General features: G+C 42.8%; 1 protein-coding gene across 1 annotated transcript in view; it reads left to right on the top strand.

Annotated features, from left to right (window-relative positions):
- The window catches only part of lrp4 (low density lipoprotein receptor-related protein 4), a 475,714-nt gene that overhangs the window by 359,635 nt on the left and 95,994 nt on the right, over nucleotides 1–20,085 (top strand). Inside the window, exons 13-14 of the mRNA XM_061887739.1 lie at nucleotides 4,281–4,437; nucleotides 7,146–7,363. Of these exons, the coding sequence (XP_061743723.1) occupies nucleotides 4,281–4,437; nucleotides 7,146–7,363 (375 nt within the window). The remainder of the gene's footprint in view (nucleotides 1–4,280; nucleotides 4,438–7,145; nucleotides 7,364–20,085) is intronic.

The raw sequence follows: 20,085 nt of genomic DNA, 5'->3' as shown, positions 1-20,085 counted from the left end.
TTTCCAACTTTCAGCAATATGCTGTAAAAAAAAAAAAAAAAAAAAAAACCTCCCTACATTTTACGGTATAAATATATCGGTCATTTTTGTAGTGTACAATTTGATATTGAAGTATTTATTTGGATTTCGACCAACAAAGTTAGAGAATATAATATTTCTTGCGATATTGCACACTATATGAAAACATCTCATCTTGTTTCGCTTTTTGTGCTTTAAGGGGAACTACTCTTTTTTTGCAATTCTGCCATCATTCACAATCCTTATGTAAGACAAGAACATGTTTTTATTTTTGTATACATTCCAACTAGTAAATAAATGTGATATAAAGTCAGCTTAGTCTATTCTGCATATAGAAAACATCCCAAAAATTCCATCATTTTATATACATGTGCTTTACACCACTGCATCCCACACTTTGCATTGGACTTGGTGATTAATGGCTTGGATGCAGCTGCTCGGCCATGGAAGCCCATTCCATGAAGCTCTCTGCGTACTGAAAGTCTTCTCACTATGCGCTTCAGCATCCGCTGACCCCTCTCTGTCAGTTTACTTGGCCTACCATAAATACTGATAAAGTTGAGGAATGCTCATTAAACACTTATTTGGAACATCCCACAGGTGTGCAGGCTAATTGCGGATGTGAGGAGCTCCACAACCCGTGACGTCACGCGCACATCGTCTGCTACCTCCGGTACAGGAAAGGCTTTTTTATTAGCGACCAAAAGTTGCGAACTTTATCATCGATGTTCTCTACTAAATGCTTTCAGCAAAAATATGGCAATATCACGAAATGATCAAGTATGACACATAGAATGGACCTGCTGTCCCCGTTTAAATAAGAACATCTCATTTCAGTAGGCCTTTAAAGACATTAAGTTGTTTCAAATTTAAAGTTTGCCATCATAATGAATGGTGATGTCATCGTTTAATAGGCTGTAGTGTAAAAGATGGATATTAAATGACAAAATATATTTGCTTATGCTTTGTAAAAAACGATGATTTTCTTCAGATTGGCTGCAACAAGGAGAGAGTCGGAGTTTAAAGTGACCAATCAGAAGGAGGGACTGGGCTGTTTATTCGATTGCCCGCCCCAGGGTGTCAAACTGGTGTAGAGAAAGCCAAAGCGAGTGCAAACAGAGCCAGCGTGCGAGCAAAAAGACGGCGCCACAATATTGATTCTCGCTGGTGCTGAAATCTTCCAGCATGGAAACCTGACTTTTATGAGCACAAGCGTAAAATGAGCATGTGCAAGCACAAACTGAAAGTGAGGTTTTCATGCTGACTTCCATTCTAGGACAAGCAACATCCATCCATCCTTTTCCTACCGCTTGTCCCTTTTACGGTCGCGGGTGGGGAAAGTATTCACAGTGCTTCACTTTTTTCCCCATTTTGTTTTGTTACAGCCTCATTTCAGAATGGAATAAATTGTGTTTTGTCCACAAAATTCTACACACAATACCCCATAATCAGAGGTGGGTAGAGTAGCCAGAAATTGTACTCAAGTAAGAGTACTGTTACTTTAGAGATGTATTACTCAAGTAAAAGTAAGGAGTAGTCATCCAAATATTTACTTGAGTAAAAGTAAAAAGTATGTTGTGAAAAAACTACTGAAGTACTGAGTAACTGATGAGTAACCTGTTTGTTTAATGATTACGGCAACAAATAATGCACAAAAACATAAAAATAGCAATGAGCAAATTCAGAGCCAGGAATATCTCTTAAGCAACTAAAACAATAATATATATTAAATAATAATACATTAAAATAAAAAAATTAAGGCAAATTGAGGCACAATAACTTGACAGCACCATAGGCTCAGTAGGCATTCATTGATTTATTGATTGATTGATTGATTGAAACTTGTATTAGTAGATTGCACAGTACAGTACATATTCCGTACAATTGACCACTAAATGGTAACACCCCAATAAGTTTTTCAACGTTAATCAATTACTTAATAAATGACCAAGTTGAGGTGATCTACCTCATATATACATACACACACACATCATATATATATATACCTTTATATATACAGTATATAATTTATATTTATTTATTTTGCCGTTTTTGTTGACATGTTAAAGGTGTTTTAATGAATATACATGCATGTTTAACATATAGATTCCTATATTTCATGAAGACAAGAATATAAGTTGGTGTATTACCTGATTCTGATGACTTGCATTGATTGGAATCAGACAGTATAGTGCTGATAACGTCCACGTTTTCAAATGGAGGAGAAAAAAAGTTCCTCTTTCCCGTCTAATACCACATGAAAGTCGTTGGTTTTTGGCATCTTATTTGTCCAGCTTCCATATTCGTTTTTATACACTTCACAAGAAATACATTGGCGGCAAACTCCGTAGCTTGCTAGCTTGTTTGTGCTGGCTTTCGGAGACTCTTATTTTGTTAGCGCAGGCGCGATGGAGCGGCGCTTTTATTGTGAAGACAGGAACTGTGCGATCAGTCTTTAGGCTTTTGACGGGAAGTACGGTTGAAATAAAAAGTGTCTTTTTTCCTTTGCACTTTTGATTGATTGATTGAAACTTTTATTAGTAGATTGCACAGTACAGTACATATTCCGTACAATTGACCACTAAATGGTAACACCCCAATAAGTTTTTCAACTTGTTTAAGTCGGGTCATGTGACCGCCTGGCTCTGTTTGATTGGTCCAACGTCACCAGTGACTGCATTTGATTGGTGAAATTCTACTTTGAAGCTCTGTCATTAATCAAAACAAACATTAATAGATCGATTAAAAAAAGTAGCGAGCTGAATGTAGATAAATGGAGCGGAGTAAAAGTAGCGTTTCTTCTCTCTAAATATACTCAAGTAAAAGTAAAAGTATGTTGCATAAAAACTACTCTTAGAAGTACAATTTATCCCAAAAGTTACTCAAGTAGATGTAACGGAGTAAATGTAGCGCGTTACTACCCACCTCTGCCCATAATACGATACCACTTTGTTGATGCACCTTTGGCAGCAATTACTGCCTCAAGTCTTTTTGAATAGGATGCCACAACCTTTGCAGACCTATCTTTGGCCAGTTTTGCCCATTCCTCTCTTACGCTCCATCAAGTTGGATAGTCATCGTGGGTTTGTGGCTTGGCATTGTCTTGCTGAAATAAGCAGGGGCGTCCAAGAAAAAGACGTCGCTTGAATGGCAACATATGTTGCTCCAAAAACTGTATGTACCTTTCAGCATTCATGGTGTCTTCACAGATGTGTAAGTTACCCATACCTTGGGCACTAATGCAACCCCATACCATCACAGATGCCGGCTTTTGAACTTTGCGCCTATAACAGTCCGGATGGTTCTATTCATTATTAAACTGCAGGACTCGACGTCCACAGTTTCCAAAAACAATTTGAAATGTGGACTAATCAGACCACAGAACTCTTTTCCTTTTCGCATCAGTCCATCTTAAATGAGCTGGGGTCCAGTAAAGCCGGCGGCGTTTCCGGGTGTTGTTGATAAATGGTTTTCGCTTTGCATAGTGGAGTTTTAACTTGCACTTACAGATGTAGCGACAAACTGTTGTTACTGACAGTGGTTTTCTGAAGTGTTCCTGAGCCCATGTGGTGATATCCTTTACACATTGATGTCGGTTTGTTGTGCAGTACCGCCTGAAGGATCGTAGGTTACGGGCATTAAGTGTATGTTTTCGGGGGGGCCGATCCTTTTTTTTCTTTTTTCTTTTTTTTTATTTGACATGAAAACGGGGGTTTTTTGTCATGAAAAAGGGAGGTTTTTGTGGTTGGCGCACTAATTGTAAGTGTATATTGTGTTTTTTATATTGATTTAATAAAAATAAAAAATAAAAATAAAAAAAATTTTTTAAGAAAAATTTATAAAAAAAAATTCTGCGGTTCGGTACCAATCGGGCTACGCCCAGGCCTCGGCCCGGTGATTGTGGACCACTGCTTTAAACCCTTCGATTAAGTGTTTTTTTCATCATTTATTCTCTACAAAACACCTTCCGTAAAAGGAAAAAAAATGTACGACGGAATGACAGACAGAAATACCCATTTTTTTTATATATATATAGATTTATTTATTAAAGGCAATTTGAGTGAATTGGCTTTTTCTGGCACTTTAAGTGTGTATCAAACTGGTAGCCCTTCGCATTAATCAGTACCCAAGAAGTAGCTCTTGGTTTCATAAAGGTTGCTGACCCCTGCTGTACACAATGTATACTGATATATTATTATATATTATATACAGTATATAACAATGACAGTATATGTAACAGAACATGTTCCTCTCTCACTCAGGTGGGCTGGCCATCGACTGGATCCACGACAAACTGTACTGGACCGATTCCGGGACCTCCCGCATCGAGGTGGCCAACTTGGACGGGACCCAGCGCAAAGTCCTACTGTGGCAGAACATGGAGAAGCCCCGGGCCATCGCCCTGCACCCGATAGAGGGGTATGAGCGCCCGGCGTGCAGACGCTAAGTGATTGGGAGCAGATGCTTTCCAATCTGCACACTATCCTCTCTGGATGTGTCCCAGTTGTAGCACGGTTCCAGAGCTGGGATTAGAGTTTGGCAGCACTGCTTTGCCCACAGGCGTGCATCTGTGCGGAGCTAAGATCTTTCTACAAGAAACTGTGGCTTAGACTCCCTGACAGGGAAAGCATGCAAGATAAAAGATAGACACGTTCAGTATAGAGTGGGGCAAAAAAGTATTTAGTCAGCCAGCGATTGTGCAAGTTCTCCCACTTAAAATGATGACAGAGGTCTGTCATTTTCATCATAGGTACACTTCAACTGTGAGAGACAGAATGTGGACAAAAAAAATCCAGGAATTCTAAAGAATTTATTTGTAAATGATGGTGGAAAATAAGTATTTGGTCCACCATTCAAAGCTCTCACTGATGGAAGGAGGTTTTGGCTCAAAATCTCACGATACATGGCCCCATTCATTCTTTCCTTAACACGGATCAATCGTCCTGTCCCCTTAGCAGAAAAACAGCCCCAAAGCATGATGTTTCCACCCCCATGCTTCACAGTAGGTATGGTGTTCTTGGGATGCAACTCAGTATTCTTTTTCCTCCAAACACAGTAGGACTTTGCGCTAAGGGGGGCGGCATAGCTCGGTTGGTAGAGTGGCCGTGCCAGCAACTTGAGGGTTGCAGGTTCGATTCCCGCTTGTGCCATCCTAGTTACTGCCGTTGTGTCCTTGGGCAAGACACTTTACCCACCTGCTCCCAGTGCCACCCACACTGGTTTAAATATAACTTAGATATTGGGTGTCACCATGTAAAGCGCTTTGAGTCACTTGAGAAAAGTGCTATATAAATATAATTAACTAACTAACTAACTAAGTCCCGCCCACCTTACCCGTGCGTCGGTAAGGTGGGCGGGGATGGGGGCGCGGAGGTGTAAAATATATTCAGGGTGTGTCACGGATACAAAGGATTATGGGTATTTGTTGTGTTGTGTTTACGTTGTGTTACTGTGAGGATGTTCTCCCGAAATGTGTTTGTCAATCTTGTATTGTGTGGCTTCACAGCGTGGCGCATATTAGTAAGTGTTAAAGTTGTTTATATCACAACCATCAGTGGGACGGTATCGCTCGGTTGGTAGAGTGGCCGTGCCAGCAACTTGGGGGTTGCAGGTTCGATTCCCACTTCCGCCATCCTAGTCACTGCCGTTGTGTCCTCGGGCAAGACACTTTACCCACCTGCTCCCAGTGCCACCCACACTGGTTTAAATGTAACTTAGATATTGGGTTTCACTATGTAAAGCGCTTTGAGTCATTAGAGAAAAAGCGCTATATAAATATAATCCACTTCCACCCAGTATGCCGTTCAATCTTGAACGTGTAATTGCGGAAGCTGCACACAACATGTTGCCGGACCAACAATCGGTTCGTACATGTTGGTGAAGGTCTCTAAGGTAATGGCTTCACAGCACGCCCATATTCTTGTCATCAGGATGAACGCTATTGGATAGTCGCGGGAACGTAAGCGGCTCCAATTGTCTTCATTACTCTGTGAAACAGGTTTAAATAGTTCTGTGAGTGGTAAAGGCGGACAACCTCTGATGTATTTCAGCGGGCGGGTACGGTCCTGATAAAATGTTGGTTCGGGTGGACGGCGGGTGGATGACGACTTTGGTGATGCGGATGCGGATGATAGAATTGCCTATCCGCGCATCTCTAGTACCATCCATCCATCCATCCATCATCTTCCGCTTATCCGAGGTCGGGTCGCGGGGGCAACAGCCTAAGCAGGGAAACCCAGACTTCCCTCTCCCCAGCCCCTTCGTCTAGCTCTTCCCGGGGGATCCCGAGGCGTTCCCAGGCCAGCTGGCAGACATAGTCTTCCCAACGTGTCCTGGGTCTTCCCCGTGGCCTCCTACCGGTTGGACGTGCCCTAAACACCTCCCTAGGGAGGCGTTCGGGTGGCATCCTGACCAGATGCCCGAACCACCTCATCTGGCTCCTCTCGATGTGAAGGAGCAGCGGCTTTACTTTGAGTTCCTCTCGGATGGCAGAGCTTCTCACCCTATCTCTAAGGGAGAGACCCAAACTCATTTGGGCCGCTTGTACCCGTGATCTTATCCTTTCGGTCATGACCCAAAGCTCATGACCATAGGTGAGGATGGGAACGTAGATCGACCGGTAAATTGAGAGCTTTGCCTTCCGGCTCAGCTCCTTCTTCACCACAACGGATCGGTACAACGTCCGCATTACTGAAGACGCCGCACCGATCCGCCTGTCGATCTCACGATCCACTCTTCCCTCACTCGTGAACAAGACTCCTAGGTACTTGAACTCCTCCACTTGGGGCAGGGTCTCCTCCCCAACCCGGAGATGGCACTCCACCCTTTTCCGGGCGAGAACCATGGACTCGGACTTGGAGGTGCTGATTCTCATTCCGGTCGCTTCACACTCGGCTGCGAAACGATCCAGCGAGAGCTGAAGATCCCGGTCAGATGAAGCCATCAGTACCTCTCTAGTACCTATGATGAAAATTACAGACCTCTGTCATCATTTTAAGTGAGAGAACTTGCACAATCGCTGGCTGACTAAATACTTGTTTGCCCCACCGTATAAATTGGTCAAACATCTGCTTTGCAACCATTTCTTCATGGTCATCCAGTCTACTATTCTGCTTCCTCTTCCTCAGTAAGATCTACTGGACCGACTGGGGCAACACACCTCGCATTGAGTACGCCAACATGGACGGCTCTAACCGGCGGGTGATTGCAGACACGCACTTGTTCTGGCCCAACGGCCTGACCATAGACTACGCGGGCCACCGCATGTATTGGGTCGACGCCAAGCACCACGTCATCGAAAGGGCCGACCTGGACGGGCGCAATCGCAAAGCTGTCATCAACCAAGGTAAGGTGTCACGTTTTTTGCCTTTTAGATTATGGCTCACATATTGTAGAGACCCCACTGGAATGTATGGATGGGAATTGTTTAGAGATGGCCGATAATATCGGACTTGCGATATTATCGGACGATAAATGCTTTAAAATGCAATATCGGAAATTATCGGTTTCAAAAAGTGAAATTTATGACTTTTTAAAACGCCGCCGTGCGGAGTGGTACACGGACGTAGGGAGAAGTACAAAGCGTTAATAAACCTTAAAGGCACTGCTTTTGCGTGCCGGCTGTTGCGTTTTGGACCTGTTCTTCCTTCGGTCAACGCCCCCAGGTTCTTTTATGACACATAAGCTGGTTTTAAATCAATCAGAGACAGAGGTTGCTCATTTTGATATTTTATAACCAAAACGCCTTGGGAGATCAATCTAGATACAACATTTCAAAGGCACGGTCCAAATTGATCTAATCCTAAAAATGGCAGTTTCTCCCTCCTCACTCACTCTCACCCGCCCCTCTTCTTCTCCTCCCTACCTTGGACAGTTAAGATAACAGATTGTTATGGCTTCATCCCGACATTCCAAATTCAAGGCTCACACTTTAGCTGTTCTGAAATCTGACTAGGAAATAAAAAGACAACCAAATCCAACACGGCCCAATCACATAATATCTACGGCTTTTCACACACACTAGTGAATGCAAAGCATACTTGGTCAACAGCCATACAGGTCACACTGAGGGTGGCCGTATAAGCAACTTTAACAAACGCATTTCGGGAGAACATCCGCACCGTAACACAACATAAACACAACAGAACAAATACCCAGAAGCCCTTGCAGCACTAACTCTTTCGGGACGCTACAGTATACACCCCCCGCTGACCTCACCTCAACCTCCTCATGCTCTCTCAGGGAGAGCATGTCCCAAATTCCAAGCTGCTGTTTTGAGGCATGTTTAACAAAAAAATACACTTTGTGATTTCAATAATAAATATGGCAGTATCATGTTGGCATTTTTTTTCCATAACTTGAGTTGATTTATTTTGGAAAACCTTGTTACATTGTTTAATGCATCCAGCTGGGCATCACAACAAAATAAGGCATAATAATGTGTTAATTCCACGACTATATATATCGGTATCGGTTGATATCGGAATCGGTAATTAAGAGTAGGACAATATCGGGATATTGGCAAAAAAGCCATTATCGGACATCTCTTGTATTGTTTGTATTTGAACCGATTCTAGTACCAAAATCGTCCTTTTAAAATGGTGCCAGTGCCGAACCTTATCCAAAACGGTGCTTAAAAAATAGAAAATAACCACATTTTTATGGCTGCAGCTGTTGATTATTTTAGTAATCAAGTATTTAAGACGCACTTACTAATTTTTAGAACAAAAATAGTTCTACATATATTAGCCGCACCAAACTATGAGCTGCAGATTTATTCACAGAAAGATTACATAATGTTTGTTTACATACCTTATTTGTTCCCAAATGATGTTTGCAAGATGGCAGTAAAACGGCTGATCGAACAAAACAGAAGTCGTCGCCATGGACCCACGAGCTGGGGAAGCTGGCTCTCCAATCAGCCGAACATACTCAATGACTCCACGGTGACGTTTTGGTGAATTTACAAAACTGGAACAATACAAAAAGAAGGCTAGCATATTAGCTAATGCTAACGACTAGAGGTGGGAATCTTTGGGCTCCTCATGATTCGATTACGATTCAGGAGGTGTGATTGCATTAAAAATTGATAAGGGAATATTCTAATGTCAGGGTCAGATCTGATTCTTACAGAAAAACTTTGTTGAAGGAGAGACAACGAGAATGCGGGCTCCCGTGGATGTGATAAAAAAGGGTAGCATGTGCTTTGTATTACCTGGCCCGACTAGGGAAGACTACGGAAAACGGCGAATGCATTTGGACTGGCAAAGCAGACCGTATCAGTTATTGTCCAACATAAATGTCGCGGACTCAATGTTTGGGTCCAGAGCAGGGGTCACCAACGCGGTGCCCGCGGGCACCAGGTAGCCCGTAAGGACCAGATGAGTCGCCCGCTGGCCTGTTCTAAAAATAGCTCAAATAGCAGCACTTACCAGTGAGCTGCCTCTATTTTTTAAATTTTATTTATTTACTAGCAAGCAGGTCTTGTTTTGCTCTACATTTTTAATTCTAAGAGAGACAAAACTCAAATAGAATTTGAAAATCCAAGAAAATATTTTAAAGACTTGGTCTTTACTTGTTTAAATAAATTCATTTATTTTTTTACTTTGCTTCTTGTAACTTTCAGAAAGACAATTTTAGAGAAAAAATACAACCTTAAAAATGATTTTAGGATTTTTAAACACATATACCTTTTTACCTTTTAAATTCCTTCCTCTTCTTTCCTGACAATTTAAATCAATGTTCAAGTAAATTTATTTTTTTCATTGTAAAGAATAATAAATACATTTTAATTTTATTCTTCATTTTAGCTTCTGTTTTTTTTGACGAAAAATATTTGGGAAATATTTCTTCAAACTTATTATGATTAAAATTCCAAAAAATTATTCCAGAAAATCTGGAAAATTTGTAGAATCAAATTTAAATCTTATTTCAAAGTCTTTTGAATTTATTTTAAAAATATTTGTTCTGGAAAATCTAGAGGAAATAATGATTTGTCTTTGTTAGAAATATAGCTTGGTCCAATTTGTTATATATTCTAACAAAGTGCAGATTGGATTTTAACACATTTAAAACATGTCATCAAAAATATATATTTATTGAGATGATCAGTGTTTCCACAAAGATAAATATCATTAATTATTAATATTAACATAGAGTTAAAGGTAAATTGAGCAACTTTTCTGGCAATTTATTTAAGTGTGTATCAAACTGGTAGCCCTTCGCATGAATCAGTACCCAAGAAGTAGCTCTTGCACTACAAAAAGTCAATGTTCAAAAACAAGAAAAAAAAATACAAAAATGAGGGGTATTTAACTTGAACTAAGCAAAATTATCTGCCAATAGAACAAGAAAATCTGGCTCGTCAAGACTTTCCAAAAACAAGGTAAAATTAGCTAACCTCAATGAACCCAAAAATACCTTAAAATAAGTATATTCTTACTAATAACAAGTGCACTTTTCTTGGTAGAAAAAAAGTAGTGGGCCGGGGGGTGTATATTGGAGGAGTTAGTGCTGCAAGGGTTTCTGGGTATTTGTTCTGTTACGGTGCGGATGTTCTCCCGAAATGTGTTTGTCGTTCTTGATTTGGTCTGCGACTTGTCCAGGGTATACGCCGCCTTCCGCCCGATTGTAGCTGAAATAAATGATAAATGGGTTGTACTTGTATAGCGCTTTTCTATCTTCAAGGTTTTCAAAGCGCTTTGAGACTACTTCCACATTTACCTATTCACACACACATTCACACACTGATGGAGGGAGCTGCCATGCAAGGCGCTAACCAGCACCCATCAGGAGCAAGGGTGAAGTGTCTTGCTCAGGACACAACGGACGTGACGAGGTTGGTGCTAGGTGGGATTTGAACCAGGGACCTTCGGGTTGCGCGCGGCCATTCTCCCAATGCGCCACGCCGTCCCTTATAAATAGGCACCAGCACCCCCCGCCACCCCAAAGGGAATAAGCGGTAGAAAATGAATGGATGGATGGATTCTTGTTTGGTTCGGGTTCACAGTGTGGCGCATATTTGTAGCAGTGTTAAAGTTGTTTATGCGGCCACCCTCAGTGTGACCTGTATGGCTGTTGAGCAAGTATGCTTGCATTCACTTATGTGTGGGAAATGCCGTAGATATTATGTGATTGGGCCGGCCCGCAATGGCAGTGCATTTAAGGTCTATTGGCGCTCTGTACTTCTCCCTACGTTCGTGTATCACTATGTTACAGCGGCGTTTTAAAAAGTCATAGATTTGACTTTTTTAAACCGATACCGATCATTTTCAATATCACATTTCAAAGCATATATCGGCCGATATAGAGTTGACATTCTAGTTTCAAGCACGTTTTACTCAATATCAATCAATCAATCAATGTTTACTTATATAGCCCTAAATCACTAGTGTCTCAAAGGGCTGCACAAACCACTACGACATCCTCGGTAGGCCCACATAAGGGCAAGGAAAACTCACACCCAGTGGGACGTCGGTGACAATGATGACTATGAGAACCTTGGAGAGGAGGAAAGCAATGGATGTCGAGCGGGTCTAACATGATACTGTGAAAGTTCAATCCACAATGGATACAACACAGTCGCGAGAGTCCAGTCCAAAGAGGATCCAAGACACAGCAGCGAGAGTCCCGTCCACAGCGGAGCCAGCAGGAAACCATCCCAAGCGGAGGCGGATAAGCAGCGCAGAGATGTCCCCAGCCGATACACAGGCAAGCAGTACATGGATCGGACCGGACCCCCTCCACAAGGGAGAGTGGGACATAGAAGAAAAAGAAAAGAAACGGCAGATCAACTGGTCTAAAAAGGGAGTCTATTTAAAGGCTAGAGTATACAAATGAGTTTTAAGGTGAGACTTAAATGCTTCTACTGAGGTAGCATCTCGAACTGTTACCGGGAGGGCATTCCAGAGTACTGGAGCCCGAACAGAAATAGCCCGCAGACTTTTTTTGGGCTCTGGAAAATCAATAATAAGCCGGAGTCCTTTGAACGCAGATTTCTTGCCGGGACATATGGTACAATACAATCGGCAAGATAGGATGGAGCTAGACCGTGTAGTATTTTATACGTAAGTAGTAAAACCTTAAAGTCACATCTTAAGTGCACAGGAAGCCAGTGCAGGTGAGCCAGTACAGGCGTAATGTGATCAAACTTTCTTGTTCTTGTCAAAAGTCTAGCAGCCGCATTTTGTACCAACTGTAAACTTTTAATGCTAGACATGGGGAGACCCGAAAATAATACGTTACAGTAATCGAGGCGAGACGTAACAAACGCATGATAATGATATATAATGATATAGGTCATAAAATCTCAGCAACAAGCTGTAATATCTTACTCAGATCATTTAGGACCTAAACCCTTAAAACAAGCAAAACATCCATCCATCCATCCATCATCTTCCGCTTATCCGAGGTCGGGTCGCGTGGGCAACAGCCTAAGCAGGGAAGCCCAGACTTCCCTCTCCCCAGCCACTTCGTCTAGCTCTTCCCGGGGGATCCCGAGGCGTTCCCAGGCCAGCCGGGAGACATAGTCTTCCCAACGTGTCCTGGGTCTTCCCCGTGGCCTCCTACCGGTTGGACGTGCCCTAAACACCTCCCTAGGGAGGCGTTCGGGTGGCATCCTGACCAGATGCCCGAACCACCTCATCTGGCTCCTCTCGATGTGGAGGAGCAGCGGCTCTACTTTGAGTTCCTCCCGGATGGCAGAGCTTCTCACCCTATCTCTAAGGGAGAGCCCGGCCGCTTGTACCCGTGATCTTATCCTTTCGGTCATGACCCAAAGCTCATGACCATAGGTGAGGATGGGAACGTAGATCGACCGGTAAATTGAGAGCTTTGCCTTCCGGCTCAGCTCCTTCTTCACCACAACGGATCGATACAACGTCCGCATTACTGAAGACGCCGCACCGATCCGCCTGTCGATCTCACAATCCACTCTTCCCCCACTCGTGAACAAGACTCCTAGGTACTTGAACTCCTCCACTTGGAGCAGGGTCTCCCCCCCAACCCGGAGATGGCATTCCACCCTTTTCCGGGCGAGAACCATGGACTCGGACTTGGAGGTGCTGATTCTCATTCCGGTCGCTTCACACTCGGCTGCAAACCGATCCAGTGAGAGCTGAAGATCCCGGTCAGATGAAGCCATCAGGACCACATCATCTGCAAAAAGCAGAGACCTAATCCTGCGGTCACCAAACCGGAACCCCTCAACGCCTTGACTGCGCCTAGAAATTCTGTCAATAAAAGTTATGAAGCAAAACACTCCAACATAAAATCTGCTTAATGAGAAGAATTATCTTATCAGACATAAAATAAGCAACTATCACCCTTATTTGAGATATTTCATCTTACTTAGATTTCAGTTTTTGCAGTGTGGTTTCAAAAAGGTTGGTGATCCCTGGTCTAGAGTATTATAAAGTCACCAAAAACGAATGGACAATGAAGGTGAAAGCAAAAGAGTGAGGAATGTCCTGACTAGATATCTAGATCCCTGGTTTGATTGATGTAAAGATTTAATGACATGTATGCTGGGTCAGGTGTGATTCACGAGAATTGGGCCCCATAGCTCACTGGATTGCAGTTGATTGAAATACCACAACACTGGATATTGTTCAGATAAGTTACATTTAAGAACTTGCACAGAAAGCAACCCGGGAGGTGACTAAGACGTGCGCATTTTCTGCGCATGCGTACTAAGTCGCGTGAGGGAGGGGGTGAGGGGGGTCTTAAAGGCCTACTGAAATGAGATGTTCTTATTTAAACGGGGAAAGCAGCTCCATTCTGTGTGTCATACTTGATCATTTCGCAATATTGCCATATTTTTGCTAAAAGGATTTAGTAGAGAACATCGACGATAAAGTTCACAACTTTTGGTCGCTAATAAAAAAGCCTTGCCTGTACCGGAAGTAGCAGACGATGTGGGCGTGATGTCACAGGTTGTAGGGCTCCTCACATCTGAACATTGTTTACAATCATGGCCACCAGCAGCAAGAGCGATTCGGACGGATAAACCGACACTTTCCCCATTAATTAATGGGGCGGCATAGCTCGGTTGGTAGAGTAGCCGTGCCAGCAACTTGAGGGTTGCAGGTTCGATTCCCACTTCCGCCATCCTAGTCAATCAATCAATCAATCAATCAATGTTTATTTATATAGCCCCAAATCACAAATGTCTCAAAGGACTGCACAAATCATTACGACTACGACATCCTCGGAAGAACCCACAAAAGGGCAAGGAAAACTCACACCCAGTGGGACGCCAGTGACAATGCTGACTATGAGAAACCTTGGAGAGGACCTCAGATGTGGGCAACCCCCTCCCCCCCTCTAGGTCACTGCCGTTGTGTCCTTGGGCAAGACACTTTACCCACCTGCTCCCAGTGCCACCCACACTGGTTTAAATGTAACTTAGATATTGGGTTTCACTATGTAAAGCGCTTTCAGTCACTAGAGAAAAGTGCTATATGAATATAATTCACTTCACTTCAATTTGAGCGAGGATAAAGGATTCTCGGATGAGGAAAGTTAGAGTTAGGCACTAAAAAAGAAAAAAGAAAAAAGAAAAGGTGACCGCTCCAGGCGGCGGCAGTGTGATTAGACACGTTTACTAGGATAATTCTGGAAGATCCCTTATCTGCTTATTGTTTGAATAGTGAGATTGTAAAGACATACCTGGAAAGTAGGATGGCTGCGGTGAACGCCAGTGTCTCTCAGAGAAGCCAATGGAGGAGCCAAGATCCAGCTGTATAATCACTCCCCATACAGCAATAGATAATATCCGCCTATTACCTGACACTTTCTATGTCAGCTACTTCTCTTTGTTGTTAATGTTTATATTCTATTTTCTGCTGGACTTACTCTCTTTTTATGCTGGGCCTGCCAAATATACTGATAGTGTACATAGCATTTGGTATATATTATATCAGTATATATTGTATACTGTACACATAAGTATATATTGTATATATTATATATATATATATTACATTGCTATATCTAGTCTATTTATACCTGCATTGTCCTTTCCATCCTTACACTTTCCATCATTGTAACTAAGCTACTGTGTTGAACAATTTCCCTTGTGGATCATTAAAGTTTGTCTAAGTCTAAGATCACAGCTGCCTTTTTGACAGCTGCAGGAGGAAGTTGCGTAATCCACTTAAGTCTCCGGTAAGAACTGACCTAATATCGCAATTTTCCCCATCCAAAAACTCACATCCTCACATTGTTTAGAATGTGAGCCACCAGCAGTAAGAGCAATTCGGAATGAGAAAGCAACAATTTCCCCATTATTTTGAGCGAGGATGAAAGATTTGTGGATGAGGAAAGTTAGAGTGAAGCACTAATTAAAAAAAAAGAAAGAAAAAAGAGAAAAGGCAGCGGCAGTGGGAGACTTTCAGGTGTAATTAGACACGTTTACTAGGATAATTCTGGAATATCTCTTATCTGCTTATTGTGTTAATAGTATTTTATTGAGATTGCAAAGTCATACCTGAAAGTCGGATGGCTGCGGTGAACGCCAGTGTCTCCGAGAGAAGCCGAGGAGCCAAGATCACAGCTGCCTTTTTGAGCTGCAGGATGAGGTCGCGTAATCCACTCAAGTCTCCGGTTAGAGCCGAATTAATATCGCAATTTTCCCATCCAAAAACTTGCTGGTTGACGTAGAGAAACATGTCCGCCTGACCGCTCTGTGTTAAAGCTTGGCAACAAAGAAACACCGGCTGTGTTTCGTTTGCTAAAGGCAGCTGCGATCCAGCGCTTTCCACCGGCGTGGCGCAGTGGAAGAGTGGCCGTGCGCAACCCGAGGGTCCCTGGTTCAAATCCCACCTAGTACCAACCTTGTCACGTCCGTTGTGTCCCGAGCAAGACACTTCACCCTTGCTCCTGATGGGTGCTGGTTGGCGCCTTGCATGGCAGCTCCCTCCATCAGTGTGTGAATGTGTGTGTGAATGGGTAAATGTGGAAGTAGTGTCAAAGCGCTTTGAGTACCTTGAAGGTAGAAAAGCGCTATACAAGTACAACCCATTTATCATTTATAACAGCATTCTTCTTTGACGTCTCCATTATTAATTGAACAAATTGCAAAAGATTCAGCAACACAGATGTCCAAATTACTGTGTAATTATGCGATGGAAAGAGACGACTTTTAGCCGTGAGTGGTGCTGGGATAATATGTCGGCTACAACCGGTGATGTCACACACACGTAAGAAACTCCGCGGGAAATTTAAAATTGCAATTTAATAAACTAAAAAGGCCGTATTGGCATGTGTTGCAATGTTAATATTTCATCATTGATATATAAACTATCAGACTGCGTGGTCGCTAGTAGTGGCTTTCAGTAGGCCTTTAAAGGACCGTTGTGGGTGTGGACACGGCTGAGGTTAGGTGGGGCCTAAAGCACATGGGCGACAGTTCCGATTGCTCAAGGGCAAGTGTCAGGGGGGTCTGTGCGTTTGTGTGTGCGTGCGCGCGCCATTGTCCTTGTGAGCACTCCTTAATGATGTGTGCTCTCCGAATAAAAGGCTGTAATTGGCCCCGTCCCTTCTCCTCAGCCTCTGTTTGCTCAGACAACACACAGGACAAACGGGACGTGTGTTTGTCTGTGTGCACATTTCTGCTCCCCGGGTTGCTGTGCCCAGGAATGTTAATGAGTGTCTACCTCCCTACACCTATAGTCCTGTGTATGTGTGTGTGTGTGTGTGTGTGTGTGTGTGTGTGTGTGTGTGTGTGTGTGTGTGTGTGTGTGTGTGTGTTCTTGAATTCCTACCCTTTTTGAGACATCCAGTAGGAAAAGTACCTTCCATATGAGGACCGGTGAACAAGTTCGGACAGGGGTCGGGAACCTTTTTGGCCGAGAGAGCCCATCCATCCATCCATTTTCTACCGCTTATTCCCTTTCGGGGTCGCGGAGGGGCGCTGGCGCCTATCTCACTTACAATCGGGCGGAAGGCAGGGTACACCCTGGACAAGTCGCCACCTAGAGAGCCATGAAAGCCAAATATTTCACAATGTATTTCCGTAAGAGCCATATAACATTTTTCAACACTGAAGACAACAGTAAATCAATCAATCAATCAATCAATGTTTATTTATATAGCCCCAAATCACAAATGTCTCAAAGGACTGCACAAATCATTACGACTACAACATCCTCGGAAGAACCCACAAAAGGGCAAGGAAAACTCACACCCAGTGGGCAGGGAGAATTCACATCCAGTGGGACGCCAGTGACAATGCTGACTATGAGAAACCTTGGAGAGGACCTCAAATGTGGGCAACCCCCCCCCCTCTAGGGGACCGAAAGCAATGGATGTCGAGCGGGTCTAACATGATACTGTGAAAGTTCAATCCATAGTGGCTCCAACACAGCCGCGAGAGTTCAGTTCAAAGCGTATCCAAGACAGCAGCGAGAGTCCCGTCCACAGGAAACCATCTCAAGCGGAGGCGGATCAGCAGCGTAGAGATGTCCCCAACCGATACAGGCAAGCGTTCCATCCTGGGTCTCGACTCTGGACCCAGGATTGTCCCTAGTGTGTGAATGTGAGTGTGAATGTTGTCCGTCTGTCTGTGTTGGCCCTGCGATGAGGTGGCGACTTGTCCAGGGTGTACCCCGCCTTCCGCCCGATTGTAGCTGAGATAGGCGCCAGCGTCCCCCGCGACCCCGAAAGGGAATAAGCGGTAGAAAATGGATGGATGGATGGATGAAGACAACTAAATTCGAAGCATTTTCAAGTATGACCAACATTTGTAGAGTATAATAAGTGTCTTATTCTTTTTGTGAATTGTGAAGTGATTTGTGGATGAGGAAAGTGAGAGTGAAGGACGAGAAAAAAATAAAAATTTAATTAAAAAAAAACTAGACGGCAGAGCGATTCAGATGTTATTAGTGAAGTGAATTATATTTATATAGCGCTTTTTCTCTAGTGACTCAAAGCGCTTTACATAGTGAGACCCAATATCTAAGTTGCATTTAAACCAGTGTGGGTGGCACTGGGAGCAGGTGGGTAAAGTGTCTTGCCCAAGGACACAACGACAGTAACTAGGATGGCACAAGCGGGAAATCGAACCTGGAACCCTCAAGTTGCTGGCACGGCCGCTCTACCAACCGAGCTAAACCGCCCAACATTGTTATTATAAAAGTTAACCTATAATACTTCTTACCATTAATGCGACATCTTGAACAGGTGCGGTAGAAAACGGATGGTTGGATTAAATTGCATGAGAATGTTTTATAATTTGAACGTTATTTTTGAAACTGTGATTACCAGCGGAATTATTCATTACTTATCGTGTTAAGCAATGTCAGCTAAGATTTATCTGAGAGCCAGATGACTCCATAGGTTCCCTACCCCTGGTTTAAGCATTAGACACATTTTTTACCTGCACTCTGCCTCCCGCTGTTTCCCACATCTACAAAGCAATTACCTACCGACTGCCACCTACTGATATGGAAGAGTATTACACGGTTACTCGGCATAGCTCGGTTGGTAGAGTGGCCGTGCTAGCAACCTGAGGGTTCCAGGTTCGATTCCCGCTTCCGCCATCCTAGTCACTGCCGTTGTGTCCTTGAGCAAGACACTTTACACACCTGCCCTCAGTGACACCCACACTGGTTTAAGTGTAACTTAGATATTGGGTGTCACTTTGTAAAGCGCTTTGAGTCACTAGAGAAAAAGCGCTATATAAATACAATTATCTGAGAGCCATACGTAGTCATCAAAAGAGCCACATCTGGCTCTAGAGCCATAGGTTCCCTACCCCTGGGTTAGGACATAAATCATGGTCCCAATACTGGAAAACCTGTCAGAGTTAGTTTGGTGACGAACCCCAAGATGCAGAGAAAGAGGGAGGTTTTTTTGCGGGAAAAAATTATTTAATTAAATAATAAAGAACAAGAATAAATAAAAGGGTACTAACACAAAGCGCGCACGAGGCGGATAAAAAACTAAGGGAGCTAGCATGGGAGCTATAAAACAAAAAGGAACTTAGCATGGAAGCTATCAAGAAACGAGCAGGAAGCAGAAGTCGTACAGTTAATATAAAAACAAACTCGGAAGCAGGGAACAAAAGGCAGTAAGCTACAAACATCTAACGAAATATAGCTTACCGCAACGCTGCATAGACAAGACCAGATACGACAGGACAGGTAGCAACGGCGACATCGGCATGACGGTAATCCAGCCCTGACTGGAGGAACAAAGCAGGTAAAATAGGAATGGGCTGATTGGCACCAGGTGTGGCCAGGTGAGGGAAAACAGCACACAGGGAGACAAGCAGGAAGCTGAACCAAAATAAGATTGCTGACAGGAAATAAGGACAGGAAATACTAAACACACACACACAGGAAAAACTAAAACACAAACAGTCAGTGGCAAGCCTGACAAAATCAATGCATGTAATAGAGAATGTCTCATTTGCACCCCCGGTGGTGAAATTTATTAAAAGTGAGGGTGGTCCCAAAATGGAGGGTCTTTTCAAATTGACTGTGTCGGTTTTAAAAGGGCTCCCCTTCTGGTCAACATATGAAATAACAAGTGTGTGTAAAAATTTGAAGTGCTTCCCGACTGGCCAACATATGAAATAACAAGTTGGTGTAAGACATTGAAATGCGCCCCCTTTGGCCAAAATTAATTTAAAAAATAAAATATATATTAATATAGAGACATACTGTTATAGCTTGAAGTAAATAATAAAGATTTTTTTAAAAATTACAAACAAAACACTTTTTTTTTTTTTTTACTAAAAGCAGTCTTTTTTTTTTTTAAATGTGTCAACTTCTTTCTAATGAAATTAGGAACAATTTCTCATATTCTTTGTTTCTGTAATATTGGAATATTTTGTCATAAAATTATGACTTTTTTATGTATTATGTTCACTTTTTAATGCAAAATGCCAACATTTTGTCACATAAAATTCTGAGTTTCATCACAATATTGCCAATTTTTGTGTACAATTTTCTTGTAAAATGGTGAAATTTTTGGACTAAAATTATGACTTGCCAAGTAAAATTCCAATTATTATAATAATGCCAAAATTTCAAAGTTCTCTTGTAAATTTGTGACTTTTGTCGA

The sequence above is a fragment of the Nerophis ophidion genome, linkage group LG25 (genome assembly GCF_033978795.1).
Source record: "Nerophis ophidion isolate RoL-2023_Sa linkage group LG25, RoL_Noph_v1.0, whole genome shotgun sequence".
NCBI lineage: Eukaryota > Metazoa > Chordata > Actinopteri > Syngnathiformes > Syngnathidae > Nerophis > Nerophis ophidion.
Note: the sequence above shows the minus strand (reverse complement) of the source record. Positions and strands in the feature narration are given on the sequence as shown.